General features: G+C 36.5%; 1 protein-coding gene across 1 annotated transcript; it reads left to right on the top strand.

Moving 5' to 3' along the window:
- The first annotated feature begins 20,612 nt into the window (after positions 1-20,612).
- LOC149164951 (uncharacterized) lies at positions 20,613-21,473 on the top strand. The gene has a single exon (XM_089429656.1). It carries the CDS (start codon positions 20,613-20,615, stop codon positions 21,471-21,473), a length of 861 nt encoding a protein of 286 aa, XP_089285782.1.
- The last annotated feature ends 5,525 nt before the right edge of the window (positions 21,474-26,998 follow it).

Genomic DNA, 26,998 nt, shown 5'->3' on the forward strand with positions numbered 1-26,998 from the left:
GGTGGAAGTAGTCAACTCAAATGCCAGTTGGAGTTGACCCTATCCATTTGCGCACCCATTTTTGTTATTTGCGAGCCCAACCCCTAACCTTTGAGGTAGTCGTGGTTGCTCACATTCATTGGTACAACGAGGTGCTTGACCTGGGCGCAATCCCGACCCTCACTAAATTTAAAATATTAACACACACACACACACACACATAACACATGAAAATGATTTAGTGGCCCATGTGGTAGTATACCATTGTAACAATGTTGTTCAGTCCACCCTATCCATTCTTGTGCAAATTTTTGTTATTCCTAGGCCCAACCTCATGCCACCTAGTCTGCTTTGACCCATAAGCTCTAATCGGGGCAGGATCGGTCCCCTTTGTTGGTAGATTAACTTGCTTGATCTAGGCATAGTCTTGAACCCAACTAAGTTTAATATATATATATATATATATATATATATATATATATATATATATATATATATATATATATATATAGACCATGTGACAGTATATCATTGTAACACCATCGTTCATCTTCCACTTGGTAGTGACTCAGTGCCCTAGATGGCAGTAGTCAACTCAAAGGCCAATCAGGGTTTGCCTTATCCATAAGTGCAGGAAGTTTTATTATTTTTGGGTTTGAACTGTGACCCCTAATGCTCTGTTGATGTGCCTGTCTTGAGAAATATGTGTTTGGCCACATCACTCCTTGTTCCATCACATAGTGATAGAGAGATGCCTAGGCATTGAATCCATAGTTGCCATGACTAGGTCATAATTAGACTCGATGGATAAGGGTGATCTAATTAGAGCTATAAGGTTTCATTCTTGGCTAACTTCTCTAGAATGCGACCTTTTCCAGGATGTTACTATGGTTTGATTATGCAGCTCTTGGAAAGTTATAAGCAGTTCGATGGACCTTGTATCTCGTGGCTTTTATCAAGTCTTGCTTCCTTCTTGTGCACTCTAAACATTGAGAGTGGACTTAGAAATGGCTTGGCTACAATGCTTTTCCTACGAGCTGGACCTAGGTCACCATCCTTCCAAAGTCACAACGACTCATTAGAGTGTCCACCGGTGCTATCCCTCTCAAGCTTATGACAAGGATACTCTTTCTTAGTCCACTAGGTTCTCTGAATACGTAAAAGGACACAAAAATATTGGCATTTTCCACACATATGGGGGAGTTCTCCTAAAGGTTTAAAAACTAACATCATCCATATGGACAGGTGTCCACTAGGTGAGCTCTTGTTCTATAAACACTTGCCACTTGAGGACAAGGAATTCTAGGGAAATTGTGCCCAACCATTAACTAGATGCTTACTAAAGGGCCTCCTATTCTCTTGCCAATAACAAGGATTTGCTACACATTAATCATGGTGGGATGAATTCATCCACCCATCAAGTTAGTCTTGAGTTACTACATAGGGTAAGGCTTGAGGCCTCAGGAAGTTCGACAACAATGAAATGCAAGTCAATTCCTCCCATGAGGTTGCGCCCTACCCAAGAGAGTACATTTCAACACATGCTACACAAGCCCTCATGTGGACTTACATCCTAAAATATAAGAGATAAGAATATCCTCAAATCTTGTAATGGACATTCACATTCTGTAACACATGATTGTATCCCTCATCAATGCACAGACCGATTTGACAGTCTGTCATTCATGTAACCTATTAATTGCAATAAAATATGTCCTTTGTTAAACATTATTGTAGTTAGTCCAAATCTTGGTGGATGTTTAGAGAATTTAATGTTCTTAAATTGTCAACGTAAATTATCGACCATGGAAAGTATAGTGATGAAGCACAAGTGCACTATATGTGCTAGAAGTTAATTGATGTTGTTAAGATGTCTATGTTCTTGTTAAAGTCTAAATTTACACTTAATATGAAGATGGTATTAAAGATTTGTGCCTTAAAGTTGTTAGCTACATATCCTATAAATTAGTTTCTATTGAATCAATTTATGAATGGTTTAAGTTTGATTCTAAGCTTTTTCTCTTGTTAGACTGTTTTGGATTTTATCTCTGAATTTTATGCTACAACGAAGCTAAAATTAATATGTGTAAAGAGATCTATTCTATCATATTGTAAATGAATGGTGTTTGGATTTAATTTTCAAGAAAATGACTGTGACTCTTTTACTTATTCAACTGCATCCAAACAAGTCATAAATCTAATAAACTGAAAAGAAACTATGCTGTGAAAATGAAACAGTTGACTACACTAGGTAGAAAGCAAGGAAAATGATTAAACTGTACCAAATAAATTGCAAATGAAATAACAGGATTAAGCTAGGTATAAAGAAAAGGGAATTGATTATGCAGACAATGATTCAATTATGAATTCAATCATACTTCATTTCAAAAATAGAGCAGAGCATCTACGATAAAGCATTAAGGAAATCTATGTGTAATTGGTTAAAGACCTGTACTTCTCGTAGGGGCCCTCCACAAAACAGTGGACAATCTCCAATCAACGCAGTATGGAAACATAAACCAAGTCTATTACACACAAACAAGCGTAACAAGGTGCTCTTAAAGTTTACATGTATCGGCGTCCACCCAAAACACAGAGTGGTCATTACCTTTATAATAATTCTCTGTATAACAGTAAGAGAGTTTCAAGCCTATATATCTTCATTTGAATCCTACTAAATAAAACTATATCGCTAAATAATAAATTTTCTATTTGGTAAAGAAAATCGATAAGATTTCGAGAAAACTCGGTCTTTGTCCCAGTGGTAATCTTGTAGTTGACTTTGAGGTTGACCGTGTTGTCATGCGCTCTTCTTGAAGGATTGGCCCGAGAGAATAGGAAGCAATCCAAGAAGGAATCATTCCTCATCCATCCATATCTTCCTTGGCTGAGCTGGAGCATCTAAACCCTGTTAACAAAGGAGATAGCTTCGAAAATCCAGATTAGCTGCAAAAATAGGCCAATTCTGTAGCCAAATGCATACTTTAACAAAACAATAAGGTATATAGACAAATATGAAGAAGAAGACATTTAACTTCTTACCTTTAACGAAACGTTGTGTGTATTGCATTATTTAGGTGATAGGTATAGGAAAAAATGAAGAAGTATAGGAAAAAAGGGTGTCAAGGTAAGACAATCCTTCGACTCTACATTCCCCCACACTGGAGGCTTTGTATGTCCTCATACAATCCATCATTGTAATTCTCTTGTTCCTTTTGATTATTTCCTTGAGGATTCACTTTTTTTTTCTTTCTGGTAACCACTTACGTCCTTGGTTTTCTCATGAGGATTTTGTATTTTAGATTGATGATTTCTCTCTAAATTGCCCTGTTCTCTTTCTTCAACTTTTTGTTATTTTTATACCACAAACTCAAATGAAGGATAAGGTTGTCACTTTTTGCAATTTGAGTCCCATTTTGTGTTGTCAATGTCTTATTTGCATTCTTGAGATATCTATTAAATGTCTCCAGCTCAAAAATTTGTTGCTTTAAAACATTTAATGCTGAAGGTTCTTGTGGCTCATTGAACTGATTTCTTCCTTCTCCGGGACATTGGATTGATTCTTTAGTTGTTGCTTCCTTTCTTTCCAATGACTCTATGTAGTCAGAAATATCTTGTTGAACAACGTCAACACCTGGACTGTGCACTGGAATTTTTGGAGGTGAACTGCAAGGTGGTGATGACAGTCTTGGTGATAGTTTTGGTGATCCTTCATGGGAACCTCAGGGTTTTCAATTGGTTCATTCTCCTCGTGATCAATATATTCCATAGTTCCTGAGATTGTTTGTTGCATTTTGTTCAACCTAGTACTCCTCCTTAGTCCCGTGGTCTATAGTCTCTGTGGTTTCCATCTTTTGGCTTTTGGATTTTCTTCCCAAGGAAGGGTCTTGGTTTGTGGTAAATCTTCTGTTCTTTTTCTAGCTTTGTTCCTTCTAAGATTTCCCCTTTTCATTTTCTGCAAAATATCAACTATGGGCAGTTCATCTTATGATAACTCCTTTTGAGACTGGGGTTCATTTATTGTTTCCATTGTTCTCTTCTTTCCCCTGAGGGTTCCACTACTATTGGGTTGTTCAATATCTTTTTCTTCAAAATGGTTGCTTACCAAGAAATTTTCCAATTCATCCCCTACACTCTGCAGGTGGAATTCAACCAAGATATTTACCAATCCATGATGATACATGGTATTGTCTATGAATTGAATCTTCTTTTGACATTTTCCTAAGACTATGTAAGAGGAAATAAGGAAGATTAATCTGGTGTTCCTCAAGAAAATGCATCATTATCCTAATGTCATAGAAATACATGTATCCATGGACATTTTCCTAAGACTATGTAAGAGGAAATAAGGAAGATTAATGTGGTGTTCCTCAAGAAAATGCATCATTATCTTAATGTCATAGAAATACATGTATCCAAACCGACCCTCACAAGTAATAAATTTATGAAGTACAAGAAGTAAATTCCTCCATTTACTCTTAAGGGATGTACTAGGAATACCTCTCTTGAAGACTGTGGTATCCATGTTTGGATTTTTCAGGAAGACTCTCCACTTATGGGAAATTCAATAGCTTTTATGATCAGAGACTCCGTTATAGTGAACTTAATGTCTCCTATCTCAACCTCCGTTCCATCAAACGAGTGTGTAAAAGTAGTTGTCACTTCCCTGTGGAAACCGCTAAATTTCTCTATGAATTGTAACCATTGTTTCTGCTGCAACAACTCCCTGGTCTAAAGATATCCTTCTAAGAATTTATTTCCTGCTGGCTCGGTTCATACAATAACGCCCATTATGAAGGATGCATCATCTCAAGGACTGCTTATTTTGAAAGGAGAAATGGTGTTGGTAGGGTTTTGGTTAGTGGAAGAGAGATAGAAAGATATGAATTCGAAGAAATGGGAGACCATCATAATTACAATGGAAGTTGTGGGAGCAAATTTGAATGTTGGAGCGCATTTAAAATAATGATTTGGTGATTTACTTAAAATGATTTGGAATAAGAACAAGACAAAGGTTTTAAGTGGTGGTTTATGATGATTTTGACAGATCACCTTCACCCTTAGTTTGCAATGATTTTGTTTTATTTTTGGCAATGCTATGTCCTCTTAGTTCATATATGCAATATATTAATCCTCATTGTTAAATTAATGTATCACATACCTTTGATTAACTTTGCTAACCTTAATTGTTCTTTGATATCTCTTGTAGATACTTTGCACTGTCAATTATCCTTCAATTCGAATCACCAAGTGTTCTTGTCAAGTGGCTTCAAAAATTTATTAGGGTTGCAGAAACTTGTCCTAGCTACGGAAAGTTGTTGATTCTGTAGCTGAAAAGAAAAAATATATTTAAGAAAGGAACTTTATTTTTGAAAAGAAAATTTAAGGTGCCAACAGGAGTTGGTTTTCACTTCCATTTTTTTGTATAAACATGCCAACAACATGTTGGTTTTCATGTTTATACCTCTTATTATTATTATTATTATTATTTATTTCTTTTTAAATAAAATTGAGTAAAATTTCTAAGGTGGAAAAGGAGATCTCTTTTCACCGATCTTGAATTCTGAATTATCTTGGAAATTTTTGACAAATTCTTCTTTTATCAATGGCTTTTGATAAATTCTGAGCCGATGTCCATTTACTAAAAGAGGAATTTTCCCTTCATCAATAGTCCTGATTATAACTGCACCATTATGAAAGACATTTTCAACTTCGTAAGGTCCAAACCAGTGGGTTTAGAATTTCCCTTGAAATTTTTTTAACTTTGAATCAAAGAGTAATGCCCAATCTCCTGGATTAAATTTTCTTTCCTTAATGTACTTATCATGCCATCTAGATCTCTGTTGCTGAACTAGGTTGGTTCTCTAGAGGGCTCCTTGTATTATTTCATCAAGCTCATTAAGTTTTTTCATCCTTTGCTTCTATCCTTTTGATAGGTCTAGATATAGCTGGACTATTGTTTTATAAGTTTGGATCTAGAACTCTATTGGAAGTAAGACTTTCTTCCCATACACAAGTTCATAGGGAGTATGTCCTTTAGTACTTGTCCATGTACTTCTATAGGCCCGCAAAGCTTCTGGACGCTTTTCTACCTAGTCCTTCCTGTGTAAGTGTACAGTCTATGTAAGGATTGCTTCAATCACCTTATTTGTAGACTCAACTTGTCCATTGGCTAGTGGATGGTACAAAGTAGATTTCCGGTGTTTGATTCTGTATTGCTCCACAAGCTTTTGCACTAATTTGGATGTGAATTGTGTTCCTTGATCTATTACAATTTCTCTTGGAACACCAAAACGAGTGAAAATATCCTCAAAAATAAATGAAACTACAACATTTTCAATAGAAAAAGGAAGTGCTTTAGCTTCTATCCATTTAGTAACATAATTAGTACATACCATAAGATACCTCTTTTTCTTTGAAGGTGGGCTGATTGCTCCAAGAAAATCTAGTGCCCTTTTTCAAATGGTTCTATTAGTACCTATGGTTGTAATGGCATTTCATTTGAAAACTGTGGGTTTGCTCATTCTCTGAAAACTATCTCATCCTTTAACATATTCCTTGGTATCCCTGAAAATGGAAGGCCAATAATATCCTAAAACTAAGACTTTATAAGCAGTTCTTTTATCAGAAAAATGTCCTCCACATGGTTCGTCATGGAAATCTTTAAATATTTATTTTATTTCATCCTCACGAACACATCTTCTGATGATGAGATATGGTCCTGTTTTGTATAACTCTTCATTTATCCATGAATAAGATGTTCTATTGTGGACTATTCTCCTCTTTTCTCTAGGAGACAAATGAAATGGCATCTTCCCCGTAGTTAAATAGTTAGCAATATCTACATACCAAGGTGATTTAGTAGATACTACAAAAAGATATTCATCAGGAAATTTATCCTCTATAGGCTGATCATTATTATCATTTTGAATTATAGATAGAAAATCAACAATTGTGTTTCGTTTTTTGGGCCTATCTAGAATGGTGATGTTAAATTCTTGTAATAATAAGATCCAATTCTCCGATTAGTGATTGGTTTATTCATTAGGTATCTAATAGCAGAATGATCTGTGTGAATGAAAGTTTCATAGCCAATTATATAATGTCTGAATTTTTTAATGACATGAACTACAGCTAAAAACTCCTTCTTAGTTAGAGTATAATTTAACTCTGTAGGAGTTAAATTTTTACTAGTATAATAGATTGCATAAGGAGTAAGATCTTTTCTCCCTAACACAGCTCCTAAGGCTGAATCCAAAGCATCAATTTAGATATGGAAAGGTAATTTCCGATTAGGTCCTTTTAAAATAAGTGCTTCAGAAATTATCTTTTTCAAAGTTTCAAAGGCATTTTGACATTCAGAATCCCATTTGAATTCACAAACCTTGGTAAGAAGTTTAAAGAGTGGCGATGAAATTTTTGTGAATTTTTCTATAAATCTTCTATAGTATCCAATAAAACCAAGAAAACTTCGAACATCTCGTTGGCAGTTTGGCACTAATAACTTAGAAATGACTCTAACTTTAGATGAGTCCATCTTAATTTCATTTCCTAAAATATGGTGAGCTAAAACAATTCCTTCATTAAACATCATGAAACATTTCTCATGAATTAACGAAATATTTGTTTCTTTACATCTAATTAACACTTTTTCTAAATTTCCAAGTGCTTCACTTCTTAGGATCAGAGAAAATTCTTATGACTTCTCTTTGGAATGTTACCCTAGCATTGCATAATCCAAAGGGATGTACTCAATAAGCATAAGCTCCCCATGGACAAGTGAGTGTGGTTTTATCTTGATCATCAGGTGCTACCTGAATGTGGTTATATCCAATAAAACCTTCCAAAAATGAAAAATACTTTTTCCCTGCTACTGTGTCTAAGAAATGATCCATGAAAGGTAGTGGAAAGAGGTATTTTAATGTTTCTTTATTTAATTCCTTGTAATCGATGCATACTTTCCATTTTCCATTTTTATTCGGAATGATTACTAAGTGTGAAACACACTGACTATCTGATATCGGATAAATGAAATTTACATTTAATAGCTTTTGCAATTCCTCCTTAACAATTTCTTTTAGATTTCGGTTCATTCTTCGTTCTGGTTGTCTAACTGGTCTTTCGTTGTGTTCAATGTAGATATGATGTATGCAAGTTTTAAGATCATTTCCTCTCATATTAGTGTGTTCCCATGCAAAAGAAAAAGAATGTTTCTGTAATATTTCCACCAATTGATTCTTTTGTAGTTCTTCCAAGTTTTCACTAACATTCAAAGTTTTACCCAGAAAGTTTTCTATTAAATAATTCCCAAAAAATTTCCATAGAAAGAAATGATACTTTTCTAGGTGAGAGATATTCATTTCAGCTACGGTCATAATCTAAGGGAGATTCATTATTTTCCAATAGATTTAAAATTTGGTCTTCCTCTATTACTTGTTCAGTAGTAAAAACATGTTGTATATCATCTTCATCATCTATCCATTCTTCATTTCTTGTTTCTGTTATTATTCTTGCAGGAGGGTATAATGTAAATTTGTTTATAGAATTTCCATCCAAAATAAACATGTCACCTAATCGACAATCAATGAAAGCCTCAGTTGTAGCTAGCCAAGGTCTTCCTAGGATTAATGGATGTCCTCCTACATTGTTCTTGGGTGTTAAGACCATGAAATCAATAGGATATTCCCAAGAATCTAAGGATACACTAACATCCTCCAATACACCATCAGTTTTGATCACAAAATTGTCTGCTAATTGTAATAGCGTTGGTGTGTATTGCAGGTTAGGAAGCTTAAGTGAGTCCATCACTTGTTTACTCATTACATTTATGGTTGCTCCTAGATCAATCTGTGTGTTTGGGATTTCAGTTCCATTGATGTGAATTTTTACAATGGGGGTTTCCTAGATCTAAATATTTTTGAATTTACATTTTCCCCATCATGATGTTTGTAATTTTTCCAACTAATTGAATTCTTTATATGTCCTTTCTTTTTCTTCCTGATCTTTGATTACTTAATTCCTTAATTATTTTTGCAAAAATTGGTATTTCTTTTATGGATTGTAATAAAGGAATTTTGATGCAAACATTTCTTAATTCATCCAACATATCATAATCAGGCAATGTAATTTGTTTTTCTACTCCATCAATTTTCAATCATTCAGGGAAAGGTGGCCTAATTGATACGAGGGTTGTTCTATGATAGGAGTATTTATTGGAACATTTTTTGTTTGATTATTTTATTTTTGAGGGAGAGAGGTCTCTCCTTCTTTAGATTGATTTTTATCTTTTTGAAAAGTTGGTCTTGTTTCCTTAATAACAACAAGGTGTTTTCTTTGTAAAACTCTTCCAGACCTTAATTGGACATTATTTAGATCTAGTGGAGTTATTACATAGGTTTGAGGATTTTGGCCTTCCATGTTGTACACTAGCTATTGTGGTATTTTATTATTAGGTTGTGGAAGTGGTTGGGAGGGTAGTTGATTTGGTTTTTGTGGAAAGGATAGGGAGAGTTGTGGGTTTTGATCTTGAACTTGGATTTGAGGTAATTTATTAGCTTGGGGAATTTGATTAGATTGGGGTAGAAATTATGGTGGAAGATAGGATGGTGATTATTGTTGATACTGAGCATAAGCCACATAAGGACTTTGCAATCCTTGATTCCAAGATTGTGATTGTGGCTTAGCCCAAGGCTGCCAAGATGGATTCCAATTGTTTTGTGAAGAATGAGAAAATTGTTGTTGTTTTAAGCCTTGTGGTTGATTTGGTTGAGAGTTTTGCCATGGTCTCTTTGTTATAAAGTAGAGAGGGTCTAATTTTTCTGGTATTCCTTCCTCATTAAATACAGCCTTGAGACCTAGTATAGAAGGACATTCCCTTAGTATCATGATTATCTGCACATATGACACAAGTTTCTATGGCCTTTTAGTGTAAGGGACACTCTCTTAGTGCATGTTTCTTTCGACATATAGGACACAAGATAGATAATGCAACGTTTTCATATTTTTGCTTATTTTGTATTTTAAGGGTGTCTATTTGTTCAATTAGACCCCCTAAAATATCTATCTTAAAGGTATCAAGCAAACTTCCTAATTCTACTCTGCTGACTATCCCTGCTACAGATTTATTAATTCTTGATAAAAGAGGGTATCTAGGACTCCTTCCAATGCGTGCTTTACCCCTTGAGATATATACACATAAATCACAAATATCTGCAAATGGTAATTGAGAAATATCTCCTTTCCTAGTTAAGTTAAGGAGATTCATCCATTCAACTTTAATAACTTTAACCAGGAGGGATTTCAAAGTTTCCTCATCCAAATTTCCTTTTTTTCTCTTTTAATATTATAGACAAATCTCTATACTAAGTCTTCAAGATTTTCATCTTCCATTTGTGTCATTTTGAAGACTTCATCTTTACGGTTACTAGGCATACAATAATCTCTATATTTGCCTAGGAAAGCCTCTTTGATTTGTTCCCATGTTCTTATAGAATGCATCCCTAGACTCATGAACGATTTTAATGCTGAATCCTTTAAGGTAACAGGGAACAATGATAGTATTTGAGCATCATGTAGATAGTCATATGATCTACATAATACTTCAAATTCGAAGAGAAATGTCTCTAGGTCTTCATTTCTTTTTCCATGGAAATGAGGAAGAAATGAGGGTGATATATTCTTCATTGTGAGAGTTATATCTTCATCGAGAATAGGAAATCCAAAAATATCTTGGTTTACTCTACCACCACCCCCTCCTCTATTCCTATCTCCACCTCCTCCTCTACCTCTACCTCTACCTCCTCCAATCCTATTTTCCTCACCATTGACATTATGTACCTCTCCTTCCCCTTCCTCAGCCATGAAAGATTCTTCAAAATCAATATACCTTTCTTATAATTCTTCTATTTCTTCTATCAACGGTTGTTCAAAATAAGTTTCCTATTCCTCTCCTTCACTAGGAATTTATAATTCTTCTCTCAAAATATGGAGGATAGAAAAACTACTCCTGTAGTTGGGGATATAGGATTTTCTTCAATTATAGCTTTAGTAGATGAATTAGGTGAAGTTTTGGATTGGATTTCTGATCCTCAGACTTCAAGAAGTCTTTTTCGACATGCAAATGGAATATGGGTTTGAGTAGGTGGTGTGGAATTTTGAAATCAAGGTGAAGTAAGTGGATTTCTGGGAATTGAACTTCTTCCTCATCCTATAAATCTACCTCTAGAGTCTTTATCCTTGTGCATATCATGTTAATGGCTTTTTTTTAAACTTCTATTTGTACTTCCTAGGCAACGACGCCAAAATGTTTAGCCAATTTAATGTCCTTAAATTTTCAACATAAATTATCGACTAGAGCATGTATAGTGATGAAGCACAAGTGCACTATATGTGCTAGAAGTTAATTAATGTTGTTAAGATATCTATGTTCTTGTTAAAGTCTAAATTTAGAGTTAATATGAAGATGGTATTAAAGATTTGTGCCTTAAAGTTGTTAGCTACTTATCTTAGAAATGAGTTTCCATTGAATCAATTTATGGATGTTTTAAGTTTGATTCTAAGCTTTTACTCTTGTTAGACTGTTTTGGATTTTATCTCTGAATTTTATGCTGCAGCCAAGCCTAAATTACTATGTGTAAAGAGATCTATTCTATCAGATTGTAAATGAATGGTGTTTGGATTTAATTTTCAAGAAAATGATTTTGAATCTTTTAGTTATTCAAACTCATCCAAACAAGTCATAAATCTAGTAAACTAAAAAGCAACTATGCTATGAAAATGAAAGAGTTGACTAGACTAGGTAGAAAGCAATGAAAATGATTAAATTGTACTAGATAAATTGCAAATGAAATAATAGGATTAATATAGGTATAAATCAAAGGAAATTTCTTATGTAGACAACGATTCAATTATGAATTCCATCATACTGCATTTCAAACACAGAACAGAGCATCTACGATAAAGAAATTAAGGAAATCTATGTGCAATTGGTTAAAGACCTGTACTGGTCAAAGGGCCCTCCATGACACAATTGAAAATCTCCAGTCATCATAGTATGGAAACATAAACCAAGTCTATTACTCACAAACAAGCGTAACAAGATGTTCTTAAAGTTTACATGTATCGGCATGCACCCAAAACACAGAGCGACCATTGCCTTTATAATACTTCTCTGTATAACAATAAGAGAGTTTCAAGCCTATATATCTTTATTCTGATCCTACTAAATCAAACTATATCGCTAAATAATCGATTTACTATTTGGAAAAGAAAATCGATAGGATTTCGTGAAAACTCGGTCTCTATCCCAGCAATAATCGTCCAGTTGACTTTGAGGTTGATCGTGTTGTCATGCGCTCTTCTTGAAGGATTGGCCTGAGAGAATAGGAAAGGATCCACGAGGGAATCATTCCTCATTCATCCATATCTTCCTTGGCTAAGCTGGAGCATCTGAACCCTGTTAAAAAAGGAGATAGCTGCGAAACTCTGGATTACCTACAGAAATAGGCCAATTCCATAGCCAAATGCATACTCCAACAAAACAATAAGGTATATAGACAAATATGAAGAAGAAGACATTTAAATGCTTACCTTTAACGAAACCTTGTGTCTATTGCATTATTTAGGTGATAGGTATAGGGAGAAAGGAAGAAGTATAGGCAAAAAGAATGTCAAGGTAACACAGTCCTTGGACTCTACAGTGGACTCTATGAATGCTTTCGTACTTTGCAATTTATATTATTATTAATTGTTCTTTATATTTCTATTTATTTTTAAAAACAAATTATTTGTTTTATATGCTACTTTGAAAAATTTTCATAAATAATAAAATTTCCAAAACCATTAGTTAACAAGAACAATATTTTCTAGTAAAGAATTTACCACCATAAATTTTATTGTTATTACATTGCTTAAAAAAATAAGTTTATATTTTTATTATAAATTACATATAAATTAATTACGACTCCAATGAGTAAGGATTTCAAAATCTACAACAATTAGGATTTTCTTTCTTAACATTGTAAATGGAGGCAATATTGCATTAATTACACAGTCCATCTTCTTGACTGAGCCATTATTAATTGTCCGTACAAAATCTCAAGGAAATTTAATATAGTAGAACCTCTCTACTAGTGGTGTTTTAATATTTGCATTTATTTTATTTATAGTTTCCATGTAGTGAAAACATAATTGTTTGAGCCAAATCAATGGCCTAATTTAGGGGTAGTGTGAGTGTGACAGTAATAAACAAACAATTATGCCACAACCAGAATTCTCTAAAGCAAGCCAAGGGTCAAGACTTCTCTCCTTTCGCCAAATTGTTTCACTGCTGACTCCCGATGCCAGATTATGTAGCGCAACAAGCTCATATGTTCACTTATTTTATTTGACTAGTAATTTATTATTGACATCTACCCACAAAAATTCATGGTAATATCATTATAATTATAATAATAATAAACAAATATCAATTCTTTTAAAATATGGATTGTACTGCAATGTTCACTAAACTTTATGCAATCTCATTCATTTAATGAAATTACCTACATCTTTAACACTTGATAAAATTTGTGTGCAACTTTGAAAAACTTATTGCAATTGAATTTGTACCATTGAAAGAAACAGTTAATTAAAAGCATGTGACTCTCCTAGTGTGTGTTTTTCGAACTGCACCAAATTGATTCATTAATACTCGATAGGATATTCATTCTTAAAACTTATCTAAAGAGATGAGAAATTTGAAAAATAACTAAAAAATTACAGACACATATCATATGCTTACACCCTTTACAACTTAGGTCATTCCATTAGGACAATATTTTTGGTTCCGAAGGGAAACAAGTTAGGAGTTGGGGTTGACTAGTGTGTGCTTTCGCTTAATGCACCTCAATCGCTATTGAGCCCAACTATATTCAACCTCGACTTTGGGTCCCACTAGAACAGGTTGGGAGGTCAAGGATCGGGCCTCCTTCTCCTTTTTTATTTTTTTTCCATGCACCTTCAACTATTGATTAACTACCAAGCCCAAAACATAAGGTCGAGAGGTCGGGTCTCTGTTGGCTAAAAAGTTAAGCAAACAAAATGTAAAGTAAAAATTAGAAAAAAAGTATATATATATATATATATATATATATATATATATATATATATATATATATATATATATATATATATATATATATTTCTTATTTATATTTGTTTACATTCTGATTGGTTCAGAGTGCTTTTCGTCTTCTTTCACAATGATATTTGAGCCACCAAATCGTCCATTTGGAGGGGTCTGGAGTTGATAGAGTGTACGGTGAGGAGGGTGGACTATCGTCAGATCATCCATTTGTAGTGGTGTTGAATTAATACAACGCATGATAAGCACCACGTGTTATCATATTTATTATTTCGTAGATGGCTTGGGACATATGTGGACATTTTTTTTTACTATTTTATGAATATTTACAAAAATTTATATGTACTTCCCCTTCTTGTGCACGACACGATTGGGAGTCGGGGTTATATCACTTTATGATTTGTACAAAAAAAGCATTATCTGACCTCCGACTAGTAAGGGTCATGGACATCCCACTGCGGGTCCCAATAGAATAGGTTGGTAGGTTGGGCTCGACATGGCATAGGGAGTCGAGCCTCCTTCTCCCCGTTTCCTTTTTTTCCATGCACCTCGAACTGTTGAATAACTATTGGTCCCACAACGTGAGGTCAGGAGGTTGTGTCTTTGTTCACCTTGTAGCGCTTCTTGTGACCCAACTTTACTTCAATCCCAGCTATGAGATTCATTCGACGATCCTTCTGTATTGCAAGGACTGGCCACTCACTTCCCTTTTATTGACCTCTTTAAATATATCAATTCTCATTTTGAGAAGTTTGACATATGATTATTTTTAAAAGAAATTCATCTCTCAAGCTCCGACCTCTCAACTTGAAAATTCCTTCGACCCTCAAACCTAGACCTTGCCCTGACTCAATTTTGAGTTGGCGTTGGAACCGATAAATATATTTAATGTTTTCAAAGTACCTTCGATTATTCGACTACCCAACTTCTGGGTCCTCCATCTACAAATAAAATAATATTTTTTCTCACTGGAGTGCCTTTCATTATTCTTAATTTTTTCCTATTTTTTCTAATAAATGAGTCATTTGCTTAGTTTCGTTGTAGGTTTTAAATATACGTTTTCCCAACTGCGATGTTAATCTTGCCTTGTTTTTTGAAAGATGGTTGAGATGTATTTTCACATTAATTTGAAATTCGTTACATGTTTTGTGAATTAAACAACTCGATGTAGAATACTTTCAAACCCTTGTGTTTCTGATTAAACCTCCTATGTCAATTGTTCTCTAAAGACACAACCTGAAAACATGAACTTCAACTCAAATTGTAGCAGCTTTCTCTATAACCTGCAAATTTTGGTAAGTGGTGACATTTCAACAGGTTTCCTTTTATTCAATTGGACTGACCTTCATAAAAATTCTTAATTATTTGTTTTATTTCCCATAAATTTCATAAAATGTGGAAAAGGAACAAATCCCCTCCCTCAATGTACCGAGTTCAATAGATTAAATAAAAACTAAAAGAGGTAAAAGATCCAGAGCCAGGAAGTTATCATTTGAACTTAGCTTTGATTTCCAACACCACTTTTAGAATGCAAGACACAGGTGCAATGAAATTGGAGGAAATTTATAATTTCTTTGAGAATAGGGAGTGGCTAAAGTCAGAAAGTTCTAGTAAGGATAAAAATGCACCATACGAGAACAATAGAAGGACAAAATTACACATGGTCGCTGCTAGTGCTAAAATATTTCCTTATTATGACATGAGATAATGGATTTTGTTCATATTGACATTCATACATGCACAATTACATATTCCAATAGAAGTGTGATAACATCCTGGAGGTGAGACACCCTTTCAATAATTTATAAGATCAATTCTCCTAACACCATCTTTACTTCTAAGTTTCTTGATAATTTCAACAAGACAATTTTTAAACCGAGTGGAAAAAATTATGATAAATTGATTGAATATTGGATGTAGGAAGAGAAAGATGGCTTCAAACTCAAATCATCTGAGGATTTCCTTGTTGCTATTTTCAAAAGGCCTTTTAGGTTCATCATCAAAATGTTGTCTATATTATATGGGGAAAGGACATTGAACATTACAAAACTTAGTGGTTGTTTTTGTTTCACAGTATCCACCATGACTCAAAACGTTTCAATTGGGATGGCATTCTATCTCAAAAAATGAGAGATGCTTTGACGTTAGTAGTTTCATGCCCTCCGGGCTATAAACACATTTTTTTGTGTCTACTTATCTCCTAGACATTGTGATTTCCACTGCCTCCTTTCCTCTCATGAAGTGGAATTATCCCACTGACGATTAGCTTCCCATTCAAAATTATGCTTCAGTGTTATGGGAAAGTAATTCTAAATTTCATTTTTATGACATTTGCAATTATGTAATGATCCCTCTACATGAAGTCCTCTTTAGCAGTGCTTCTTCAAGGATTAGCCAAGTGATGAAAGAGGCACTTGATCGAATATGATACTGGTTCATTGAAGAGTTGTTTTCCTATATCAAAATATATGGGAGTGAGGTTGGTCCACATGTATTGCCAAGGTAGAGTCCTGAAATAATTTCTCTGAGAGAAGTAGAAAATCAAACAACATTAAATGGTCATGGACAAAAAAAGAGTAAAATTCAGAAGAAGATTTGGCGGAATTTTTCGATTATGTTTAGAAGAATAAAAATGAAGGACACAGATCACGCATTCAAGGAATCTAAAGAACTTAAAAATATTTGGTTTCACTCATTACCACATTTTTTTATGACCCTAGTGGAATGATAAATGACCATTATAAGGTTTTAAGCTATATAAAAACTTTTATTCATCAAAAGCCTCCTTTTGATGATGTTTTCATAAAAAGTGATAGGCTTGATCATGTGATTGAAAGAGGAAAACTAAGGAGTCTTAAGGATAGGGAAAAAAATTAGCATTTAGAGAGAACACTTATGAATATTATCTTAAACAAAAAATTGTCTTGTATTCTATTATAATTGAAGATTTGAAATATTTTTAATGTTTGGAAGTTATTTTTTCTCAACTGCTTTTAGAACTAACGTCTTCTTCCTAGCAGTTCCACAAAATTCAAATTGAAAATATGCCTAATGTTTCTGTTACGGTCCAACAATCAATGATTCCAGAGGCTAGCAAAGATGTTAATGTTAAATAACAACAACAACAACATGGTCAAATCATTAAATAAATCATGATAATAATAGAGGTCAAGGACCAGAAACATGAAGCAGGGGAGCAAGTAACCAAGCAGAATGTCTTCCCTAAAGACATTATTGTCCTTGAACATCCTGAAGAATGCATCCAAGAAGACTTACAATCCAAAAAAGACATTGAAAAAAATGTAGATATGGAGATTGATGAAGGGTATGAACAAGAAGCTATTCATTCAACAGTGAAAACGAGTGTTGAGAAAGAGACAAAGTCAATTGAACAACACACTAAAACCACTAAGCTTCCAGTACCATAAACATCCCCCACAGTTTCCGTGACTCCCATATCCACAAGAATCCCTCTAAATTCATTTCCTTTTCACTATGTCATTGTGATGGAACTATTATATTAAGTTTTTCCATCTTTAACTGAATATTATTTCCATACACAAACAAAATACATTGTAACAAGGGCTAAGAAGAGGAAACTTAACACTCTTGAAAAATGTTTGAACATAGATGGAAGCCAACTGGAGATGTGAGATAAAAAATTGAAGAAAATTCACATGCCCTCAAAACATTTTTTAATAGTCAACAATATCATGTCAATGAACTTGGAGCAACTTATGAAAGTATGTTGCAAAGAATAAAATCAAAAAGAGCAAAGAATTTAGTGAAGAGAGTTGGCAATCTCATTTTGCGACTGTGGTTGGATTTTTTAGTATTGAAAGAGCCAACTTACAAATTTAGTTTGAAATTAAATTGAATGAATTAGACCTCAAGAATTCCCAGTATATTGAGCAAATGAGAAAGGCACATGAACAATAAAATCAGATATTGAAAGAAGAAGCTCAAAGAAAATTTGAAGTTATGACTGCAACACTAAAAGAAAAAGTTGAAACTCTATAGTCTCAAGTGAAACAGGATCATGATGATAAAAAAAGTCTGAATGTATTCAAATAACACGTATTGTATGTTAACTAAACACTGAAAAAATACCAAGCTAGATTCTACAGAATAATGGGTAAAAATTGTATATTTTATCATGAGATTTTCAATCAATGACAGTATTGAATATTCGGTTGAAGAAGATAGAAGTGTTAAAGAATTTTCTTCATAAATTCTCCAATGGGAAAAAAATAACAACCTCAACACCTTCCTAAAACCACTAAGAAGGAAAAGAGACTCATGTATGCTTCATTATGTTATGAAACCAACTCACAAAAGATATAAAAGATAGATAAACGCCTTAGAAACTAGCCTCTTCGAGGGGGAAAACTCGTTTACATTACACGAATGAACAATTCTTGGATGATGGAAACGACAGGACCTCCTTTCTTTATATAGGAGTCTAAGGGGTCATAATATAATCATAGCCGACATAACAATAATAATGTAAGGGCACAATAATAACAATAGTGGGCTTCATTGGGGCAAAATAATAACAATATGGGGACTACATTGGCACAACAATATAAAAAGGGGGTCGTAGTAATAACAATAAGGGGTTACACTAGTAGTATAGGGACCTAACATGCCCATATACTCTGGGTTCCAATATGATTTTTCCTTCCTCGTCAAGTTCTGGCAATATTGTTTGAACTGGGATCTTCTGCAACTTTTGAATGAGTTCCCACCCTACTTTGTCATTCTACCATTCATCTCTTGCTTTGTTTATCGAATTTTGTTGGATAATTATACCAACCTCTAGCATTTTCATGATCAAAAATAGGTGGGAGGCCTTTGGGAGTCCCAAATACCTTGGAATGATTGTGCAAGACTTTTTGAAGATCTAGAGAAATAGATGATTTCTATGTGGGAACCTCTAGCGAACATAATTATGCAATTACACCTCATTGTTCTTTCTTTAGAAGCTTTGTCATTCTGTTAGAGCTGATTATCTTTCCTTGTTTCCCTGTGATACCCCTTAATTCAACTTCCTTTCCTTCCGAAGGAAATTTCATGAAACGTTCTTAAAAATTAAAAGCTATTGTACCCAAGGATTATAGCCATTGGACTCCTAGTATAACATCAGCACCACCCATTGGAATGGAAAGCATTGGGCTATTCGATACATATTTGTGCATGGATAGCTTGATATTATGGTACTTTTCTGAGCAATTTATGGTTCTTCCAATTGCAACCATCACTTGGCGCTCTAGTGTTGGATATAGGAAGCAATTCAATTCCTTGGCTATTTTACAATGAATAAAATTATGGGTACTACCCGAATCAATCAACACTATTACCTTTTTCTTCTTGATATGCCCTTCTATCTTGAGTGTTTTCAGAGTGGTAATTCCTGTCAATGCATTACGAGATATGGTTAGATTCATTTCATATTTCTCTGGGATTGCTTCCTAGTGTATATCCTCTTCTTTCAACGTTTCTTGTTCCTTTTCTTGCTCCTCTTCCCCATCTATGTAAATTAATTTCTTCTCCGCACACTTATGACCTTTAGCATATTTTGTATCACAATTGTAACAAAGCCCTTTTGCTCTTTTTTCTTCCAATTGTTTTGGTGTCAATCTTGTAGGTGATGAACGAATAGGAGCAACAAGATTTCTATCTTTATAATTATAAGTGGTAGGTTTCCTTGTTGCCATAATTTTGCTTTCAATTTTTCTTGACAACCTATATGCCTTCTCCAATGAATCGGGTTCCCAAATGCGAACCTCATATTGGATGTTATCATTTAAACTCCCTATGAAGACTTCAATCCTATGCTTCTCTGGAATATCATTTACCGTTATATTCAATTTTTGGAAGTCCTCAATGTGCTCTACTATTGAACCCTTTTGTTTGAGATTTATCATTTGGCTAAAGAAGGTATTTCTCTTTGTATCCTCATTATGTACTATCATTTCCTCCATGAAAATTGACCAGGTGACAAGTTGTTTATGAGAAAAAATACCTCTATACCATAAAAATTGATTCGGTTCTGAATATAAAAATGCAATATGTACCTTTTGTGTGTTTCTTACATTATGTAGATCAAAATAATTCTCCATCTGTAGTATCCATGTTACGAGATCCTTGCCATCAAACTTCCTCATATCTACCCTTGGAATATGCTGGGTCTTTAATCCAATGTTAGATTATATGAAATCATGATTAACATTAATTTTTCTCTCATCAAAGAGTTTGGAAGTTGGTGACCTAGCTCCGCGCCCTGTGTTCTAGGGTTTGAACATTTGCAGCGATGGCAGGCTGTGAAAGACTGTAGAATACCTGCAACTTCTAACGGAATCAGGCTTCTTCATTCATAGGACAGAGGGTACACGACCTCATGGAGCCCCCGCAGGGTGAGGGCGATGAACCTCCCCCATAAAACGACAATGAGCACCTTCTGAATAAGGAAGAAAATGGAACTGCAAACTAGAACAAGAATAATGAAGATATGAAACTTCAACAGAAAAAACAAGATGAAAAGCCACCAGAGGTACGCTCTGCTACATGCAAACAAGTTGCCTCCGTGCGCCCAAGGGTAGAACTACCAGGCCATCGCATCAATGTGAAGATACAGTACATGAGAGATCACGCTTTAATAGGGAAATTCATTGGTCTGTGGCCAACTAAAAAGGAATTAAGGAGCTGGATAAATGCGAAATGGCACCCAAACGGACATATAACCCTGCAGTTAGGACCGAAAGGGTTCTTCACTGCTATCTTCAACTACTTGGAGGACAGAAACAGGGTCCTCGATGGTGGGCCTTACTTCTTCAATGCAGTCGGTCTGTTTCTCAGAAGATGGGTGGAATGCTTCAACCCGGACAAGGAGGACTTTAGCTGGGCTCCAGTGTGGATTCGCTTATACTCGCTGCCAGTGGAATATTGGGAGGAAGACTCCCTACAGGCGATTGGAAACACTCTGGGCGAGTTTTTCAAGGTTGGAGAGGAAACGAAAACATGCAGATACACATCTTTTGGCCGTATTTGTGTATATATGAATCTCAGTCAGGCTCTCGTAGATGCGGTAAGCATATCTCACTGTGACATTGAATGGGTTCAGACGATTGACTATGAACATGTGCCTTTTAGATGTCGAATATGTCATGCCCTAGGGCATTTATTCAGAGACTACCCGTTAACGCAAAAACCCTCTCCTGCCTCTGATCCGGAAGCTTCTGAAGTAGGCAACTTCATCAAAGTAACAAATCGCTGGAAATCCCACAAGAAACAAGCTTCAAAGCCCAAAATAGCACAAACCAGCCCTCCTGGGCCCTTAACAAGCAACAATTTTGGTGTTTTAGCTAACTAGATGGATTTTCAAATGAACTCTCCCACTCCACCAGAGCCAGAGTCAATGAATGACGACCACTCAAAGCTGGTAAATCCCACAATTCCACATGTAGATACTCAAGGTAAGGAAGCTTCTACCTCAGAGAAGCAAAAAGAAATACTATGGAACACTCATGTCATGTAGATGGAGATACCACATTCGAATGCCAGTATAGAAGAGGAACCGATGGAAGAATCAAACTACCCTCAGTTCATGGAGGAAGAAACAGAAGCAATAGATATTGGGGATCTGGACCTCCCAGGTCTAGAAAAATCTTGCACAACAAACAACTTTGACAACATTCCAGCGGGACAACTTAAGAACCTGGAAGAAGTATTATCTCGGGCGCAGAGGCAAAAATCTCTAGGTATACAAACTAGAGGCCCATGGGATGGTAGATTCATAGCCAAAGATATCAAAAAGCGGGGAAGGAAAACTGATCTACAGAGAACAATCAAAGTAGGACAAATTCTAGTGGATTCCGGCAGGTATTCCAAGTTAACCAAGTACTACTGCTCTGAAAACACTCCTTCCCAATGAAGTTAATATCTTGGAATATTAGAGGGCTTAATGGCCCAAGGAAGACTCGAATTCTTAAAAACATGATAAAGCAAGAAAACCCTCGGGTCTTGTTCTTGCAAGAGACCAAATGCGATTCTAATGCATTAGATAGATTAACTGCTAAAATCTGGCTTGGGAGTCTTAACATAGCAGTGGATGCGGATGGTGCCTTGGGAGGCCTAGGGGTTATCTGGGATTCGAGAGCTATCAAGCTCAACAATTTCCATGCACACAGGAATTTCCTTCAAGCAATTTTTCACATCATAGGCACAAATTTACACGGGCTCTTAACTAATGTATATTTTCCACAGGAGACATCTCGTAAAGCGGGTATCCTAAACTCCATCTTTGAACTTAACCATAACAGATTTCACCCTCTATGGATCGCAGGAAGAGACTTCAACATGATTACAAGAATGGAAGAAAAGAGAGGTGGCAGATGTAGAGGAACTCAGGAAGGGTCACTCCTAAAGGACTTCATTCAGAATAATTGGCTCATCGACCTCCCTTTCAACAATGGATTATTCACCTGGAACAATAGAAGAGTAGGGAACCAGCAGATAGCTTCTCGGTTGGACAGGTTTTTACTCTCGGACAATGCCATTCATCTCGGTGGAGACTTCGCAGCTTCTATACTGCCTTTCTTGGGATCTGATCACTGGCCCATTTCCCTCCAATGGTCTCGTCCGGGAAACAAGCTCCGTAGGCCATTTCGCTTTGAGGCCTTCTGGTTGTCCCATCTGGACTTCCATAAATTAATCAGTACAGAATGGAACAACTTCTATCCTCCTCCAGGCTCAAAAATGTTCCAATTCCAACAAAAGCTCAAGCACCTAAAAGGCAAGATCAAGCATTGGAATCACACATCTTTCGGCAATATCTTTCAGGGTAAAGCAACTCTTGAGCTAGAAATGAAGCAACTACAGCAGAAGATTATTATTAATGGCCGATCAGAGGACCTGGCAGAACAACAAAAAACCCTTGAAATGTAACTAGCAGAAGAGGAAAAGTAGGAAGAGACGTTGTGGCAGCAAAAATCAAGGGTCAGGTGGCTCAAAGATGGAGAGAAAAACACTAAATTATTTCATAGCACTATAATCCAGCACATGATGCATAATAATATAACTCATATTCAAAACGAGCATGGAATCAAAGTGGAAAAGCATGAAGAAATTGAAACTGAACTATTAAATTATTTCAAGCAGGTGCACCGAGAGCCAAATAATGACAGATCTCAGGCCATAGAGAAAATTACTCGAAATATTCCCAAACTTATCTCAAAAGAGCATAACCAAATTCTCCTCAAGCTTGTTGATCTCCAAAAGGTGGAACTTGCAGTATGACAATTGAAAGCAGGCAAAGCCCCAGGCCTGGATGGATTTACCTCTAATTTTTTCCATAACTTCTGGGATCTGATCAAGATGGAAGTCTGGCAGTGGTTGAGGAGTCTCGCTCTATGAGATGGATGTTTCCGGGGGTGAATGCTACTTTCATAGCCCTGGTTCCCGAGGTGGATTAGCCAAGCACATCTGACAAGTACAGACCGATAGCACTATGCAACATAATCTATAAGATCGTGTCTAAAATCATAGCCTCCAGGCTCAAACTCTTGCTTCCTCTCATCATCTCGCCTGAGAAATCCCGATATGTTGAGGGGAGGCAGATCACGGACGTGATCATCCTGACTCATGAAATAATTCACTCTCTGAAGATCTCCAAGAAGCCAGGTATGCTACTCAAACTAGATCTTTCAAAGACTTTTGATAGCCTTAATTGGAAGTACATTGAAAAGGTTCTAATGGCTTTTGGATTGGCTACTTCCTGGGTTCGATGGATTATGAGCCTCATCTCATCCTCTTTTTTCTCAGTTTTAATCAACGACATACCCTCTGCTACCTTTCATCCTTCTCGGGGCATCAGGCAGGGAGACCCCCTCTCCCCTTTTCTATTTGTAATCATGGCTGAGGCTTTAGGTCACAGTATTAGGTCAGCTTAGCAACCCCACCATCTCAAAGGCCTCTCCTTCCATAACTCCCCTGCTTTGACTCACCAGCAATTTGTAGATGATAATATGCTTTTTGGGCATCCCTCGGTCCAGGAGGCTCGTCAACTCAAAACCCTTTAGACATACTTTTCAGAAGCCTCTGGAGCCTCTATCAATAACTCTAAATCTCAAATCTTCTTCTTTCATATACCCTCAGTTACTTAGTCAGCGATCATCCGCATTCTGGGTTTCTCCTCTGCCAAACTCCCCTCTTCTTATTTAGGTGCTTTGATGATTGCCTCAACCCTAAAGCATTCTTCTTGGAGAATCCTTTTAGAAAATCTGGAAGCGCGACTCTCCTCTTGGACTCACAGATCTCTTAATATGGCAAGCCATCTTGTCCTCATAAAAGCTGTTCTTCAAGCCATGCCTTTATACCTCTTCTCCATCCTCGCTGCTCCTAAATGGGTTCTTAAAGAAATCAAAACTCTCCAAAGATCGTTTCTTTGGGGCAGTAGCGGCCTCAAGCGCAAGTGGGCTCTGGTCAAATGGGAAACGGCATGTCTTCCAAAGAAAGGAGGCGGTATTGGATTGAGGGACCCCTCTCACAGCAATGCAGTTATGGGGGCTCGAATCTGGTGGAAATGGCTAACTGAACCTCTCACCCCTTGGGCCTCGCTATGGACTGCTAAATATGTGGGAAACTGCCCAATGGAGGAACTAATTAGAATATCAGAGATCAGCACAGGCTCAATCATGTGGAACTCGGCCAAGCAGCACAAGAATCTCATTCAGCAGCATAGCTTTTGGGAAGTGAAGAATGGTAGTAATGCAAGGTTTTGGGAAGACTCTTGGTAGCAGATGCCCAAACTCAAGGACCAACTCCCTCCAAATCCTGTTCTGGAATAGCAAATGTAAGCTCATGACACGGTGGAAAACTTCAAGAGGAATTCATCACACCAAGATTACAGAGAGTGGCTCAAAGCAACTCAAATCTTAAGACAGGGGCCAATGCAAGTCCAACAAATTCTGGAAACAGAATTAATGAAAAGGAAAATTCAGTATTCTGAGGAAAAGGACATTCTCAAATGTGGATATGAAGAAAAGGGCACCTTTTCTCAAAGAGAGGCCCACAACATCCTTATCAAGGAACACATGGTGTTGGATTCGCTCTGGAGCAAAATATGGGACCCCTCCATTTGGCCGAAAGTGTCCACCATTCTTTAGCTCCTTTGTCACAACAAGATTCTCACGTGGGACAATCTAAGAAAAAGAAACTTCTATGGGCCCTCCATCTGTCCCAACTATAAAAAGGATGAGGAAACCATTACGCATCTCATGCATTATTGTCCGTTGGCACACAAGCTCTGGCAAAAGATCAGTTTCCGTTGCCAAAAAGAAGGAATATCTAATGGAGACATCACTGCTACTGTGTGCAACTGGGACCACAAGCCCTATCAAAGTAAGATCTTGAATTTTCTCTGGAAGTTCATTCCAGGATTTGTTATGTGGGCCATATGGAAGGAGAGAAATGGTAGAATATTCAAGAATCACACCAGATCGCTGGATGACATCTGGAAAATAATCAACCAAAATATTGAAGAAACCATATCTCTCAAGACCTAGTACCAAGAGGATCTCCCAACTATCCCCCATGAATAATCAATATGGAATAATTGGAATTTCCAAAGGAAGCAAGAATAGATAACCAAAGGAACAAAGCCTCCGAGAGGCCACTCACCTGAGAAATGGCTTCCTCCCCCCATGAACATGTATCAGCTAAATTTTGATGGTGCCTCAAAGGGTAACCCAGGGAATTCTGGCTTTGGAGGGATCTTCAGAGACCACAAGGGAGCTCCTATCTTAACCTACTTAGGCTCAAGAGGGTGGGATACCAATAACTCAACAGAATTAGAAGGTCTATGGCAAGGGCTACTTCTGGCGCAAGGTAAGGACCTATTTCCTCTTATAATAGAGGGAGACTCCCAAATCATCATCAAAATGGTCTCAAGAATCCTACAGGGCTCCCCCTCCTGCAAGGTCAGTAACAGATGGAGAATGGAAAAAAGGCTACAGTCTATTGAATGTTGGTTTTCCTCCCACAAGGCAGTCTCCTTGAAACACATTCATAGAGAAGGGAACAAAGTCGCGGACTTATTAGCTAATATGGGAGTTGACTGCGGGATGCATCTACATGTTTGATAAATTACTAGCTTAGCATTTGAATCTCAACATGGATTTTAACAATCTGGTGCAGAAGGAAATGCCTCAGATAGAAGAAACACCCCCGAATGCAGGTGGCACAATTGTTTAAAATGTTCATCATGCAAAACAGTAAATCCCGGTACTTCCAGCTGCAGAGCAGCATGGCTTCCCAGGACTTCACCTCGTGCAAGAGGGATAGAGTTATTAAGGTTGGATTCTGTAGGATATCTGCATTTATGGAGTGCACTGTTCAACGCAACATTATGGATGTTATAATCATGTCAATCTTGTATGTTTTCCTCACACCATGCGTTCAGTCTTACTACGCCGGGCCCTGGTTAACTGTGGTATATGGTGACAGGCTAATACTTGCAAACAGAGGCCAGCTCTAGGCCGACTCTCTACATCTCCGAAAGAGGTTCAGCATGGCTTTAAGGGGTAAGCTCTCCATAGTTCTTGACTTCAGCATTGGAAGTGTTGTGTCTCCTTCTTGGGCTTTCTCTGTGCGTTAAATTCGGTCTTTGTGTTCAATTCCCTGTGCTTTCTCTGTGCATTCAATTCACTCTATTGTTGTCTCTAGTCTCTCTGGTCTCTATGCGCCCTACCCTTTGTCTTTCATAATGGTTCGACAGGGCAAAAGGAGCCGCTCCGGGAGGGGGGGGGGGGGGGCGACGTGGAAGCGGCATACACTCAATCGCCGGTCACTCTGTGGAACCTGAGCAGTTGCCTATTAATCTTCCCCCCTCTCATGAGG

This window comes from Pinus tabuliformis, chromosome 5_1 (assembly GCF_031772625.1).
Source record: "Pinus tabuliformis cultivar Carrire ecotype Pingquan chromosome 5_1, CPIR1, whole genome shotgun sequence".
NCBI lineage: Eukaryota > Viridiplantae > Streptophyta > Pinopsida > Pinales > Pinaceae > Pinus > Pinus tabuliformis.

What these genes read in the sequence shown, in the direction of transcription:
- LOC149164951 (XM_089429656.1), top strand. Translation starts at nt 20,613, where the DNA reads ATGAAACTTCAACAGAAAAAACAAGATGAAAAGCCACCAGAGGTACGC.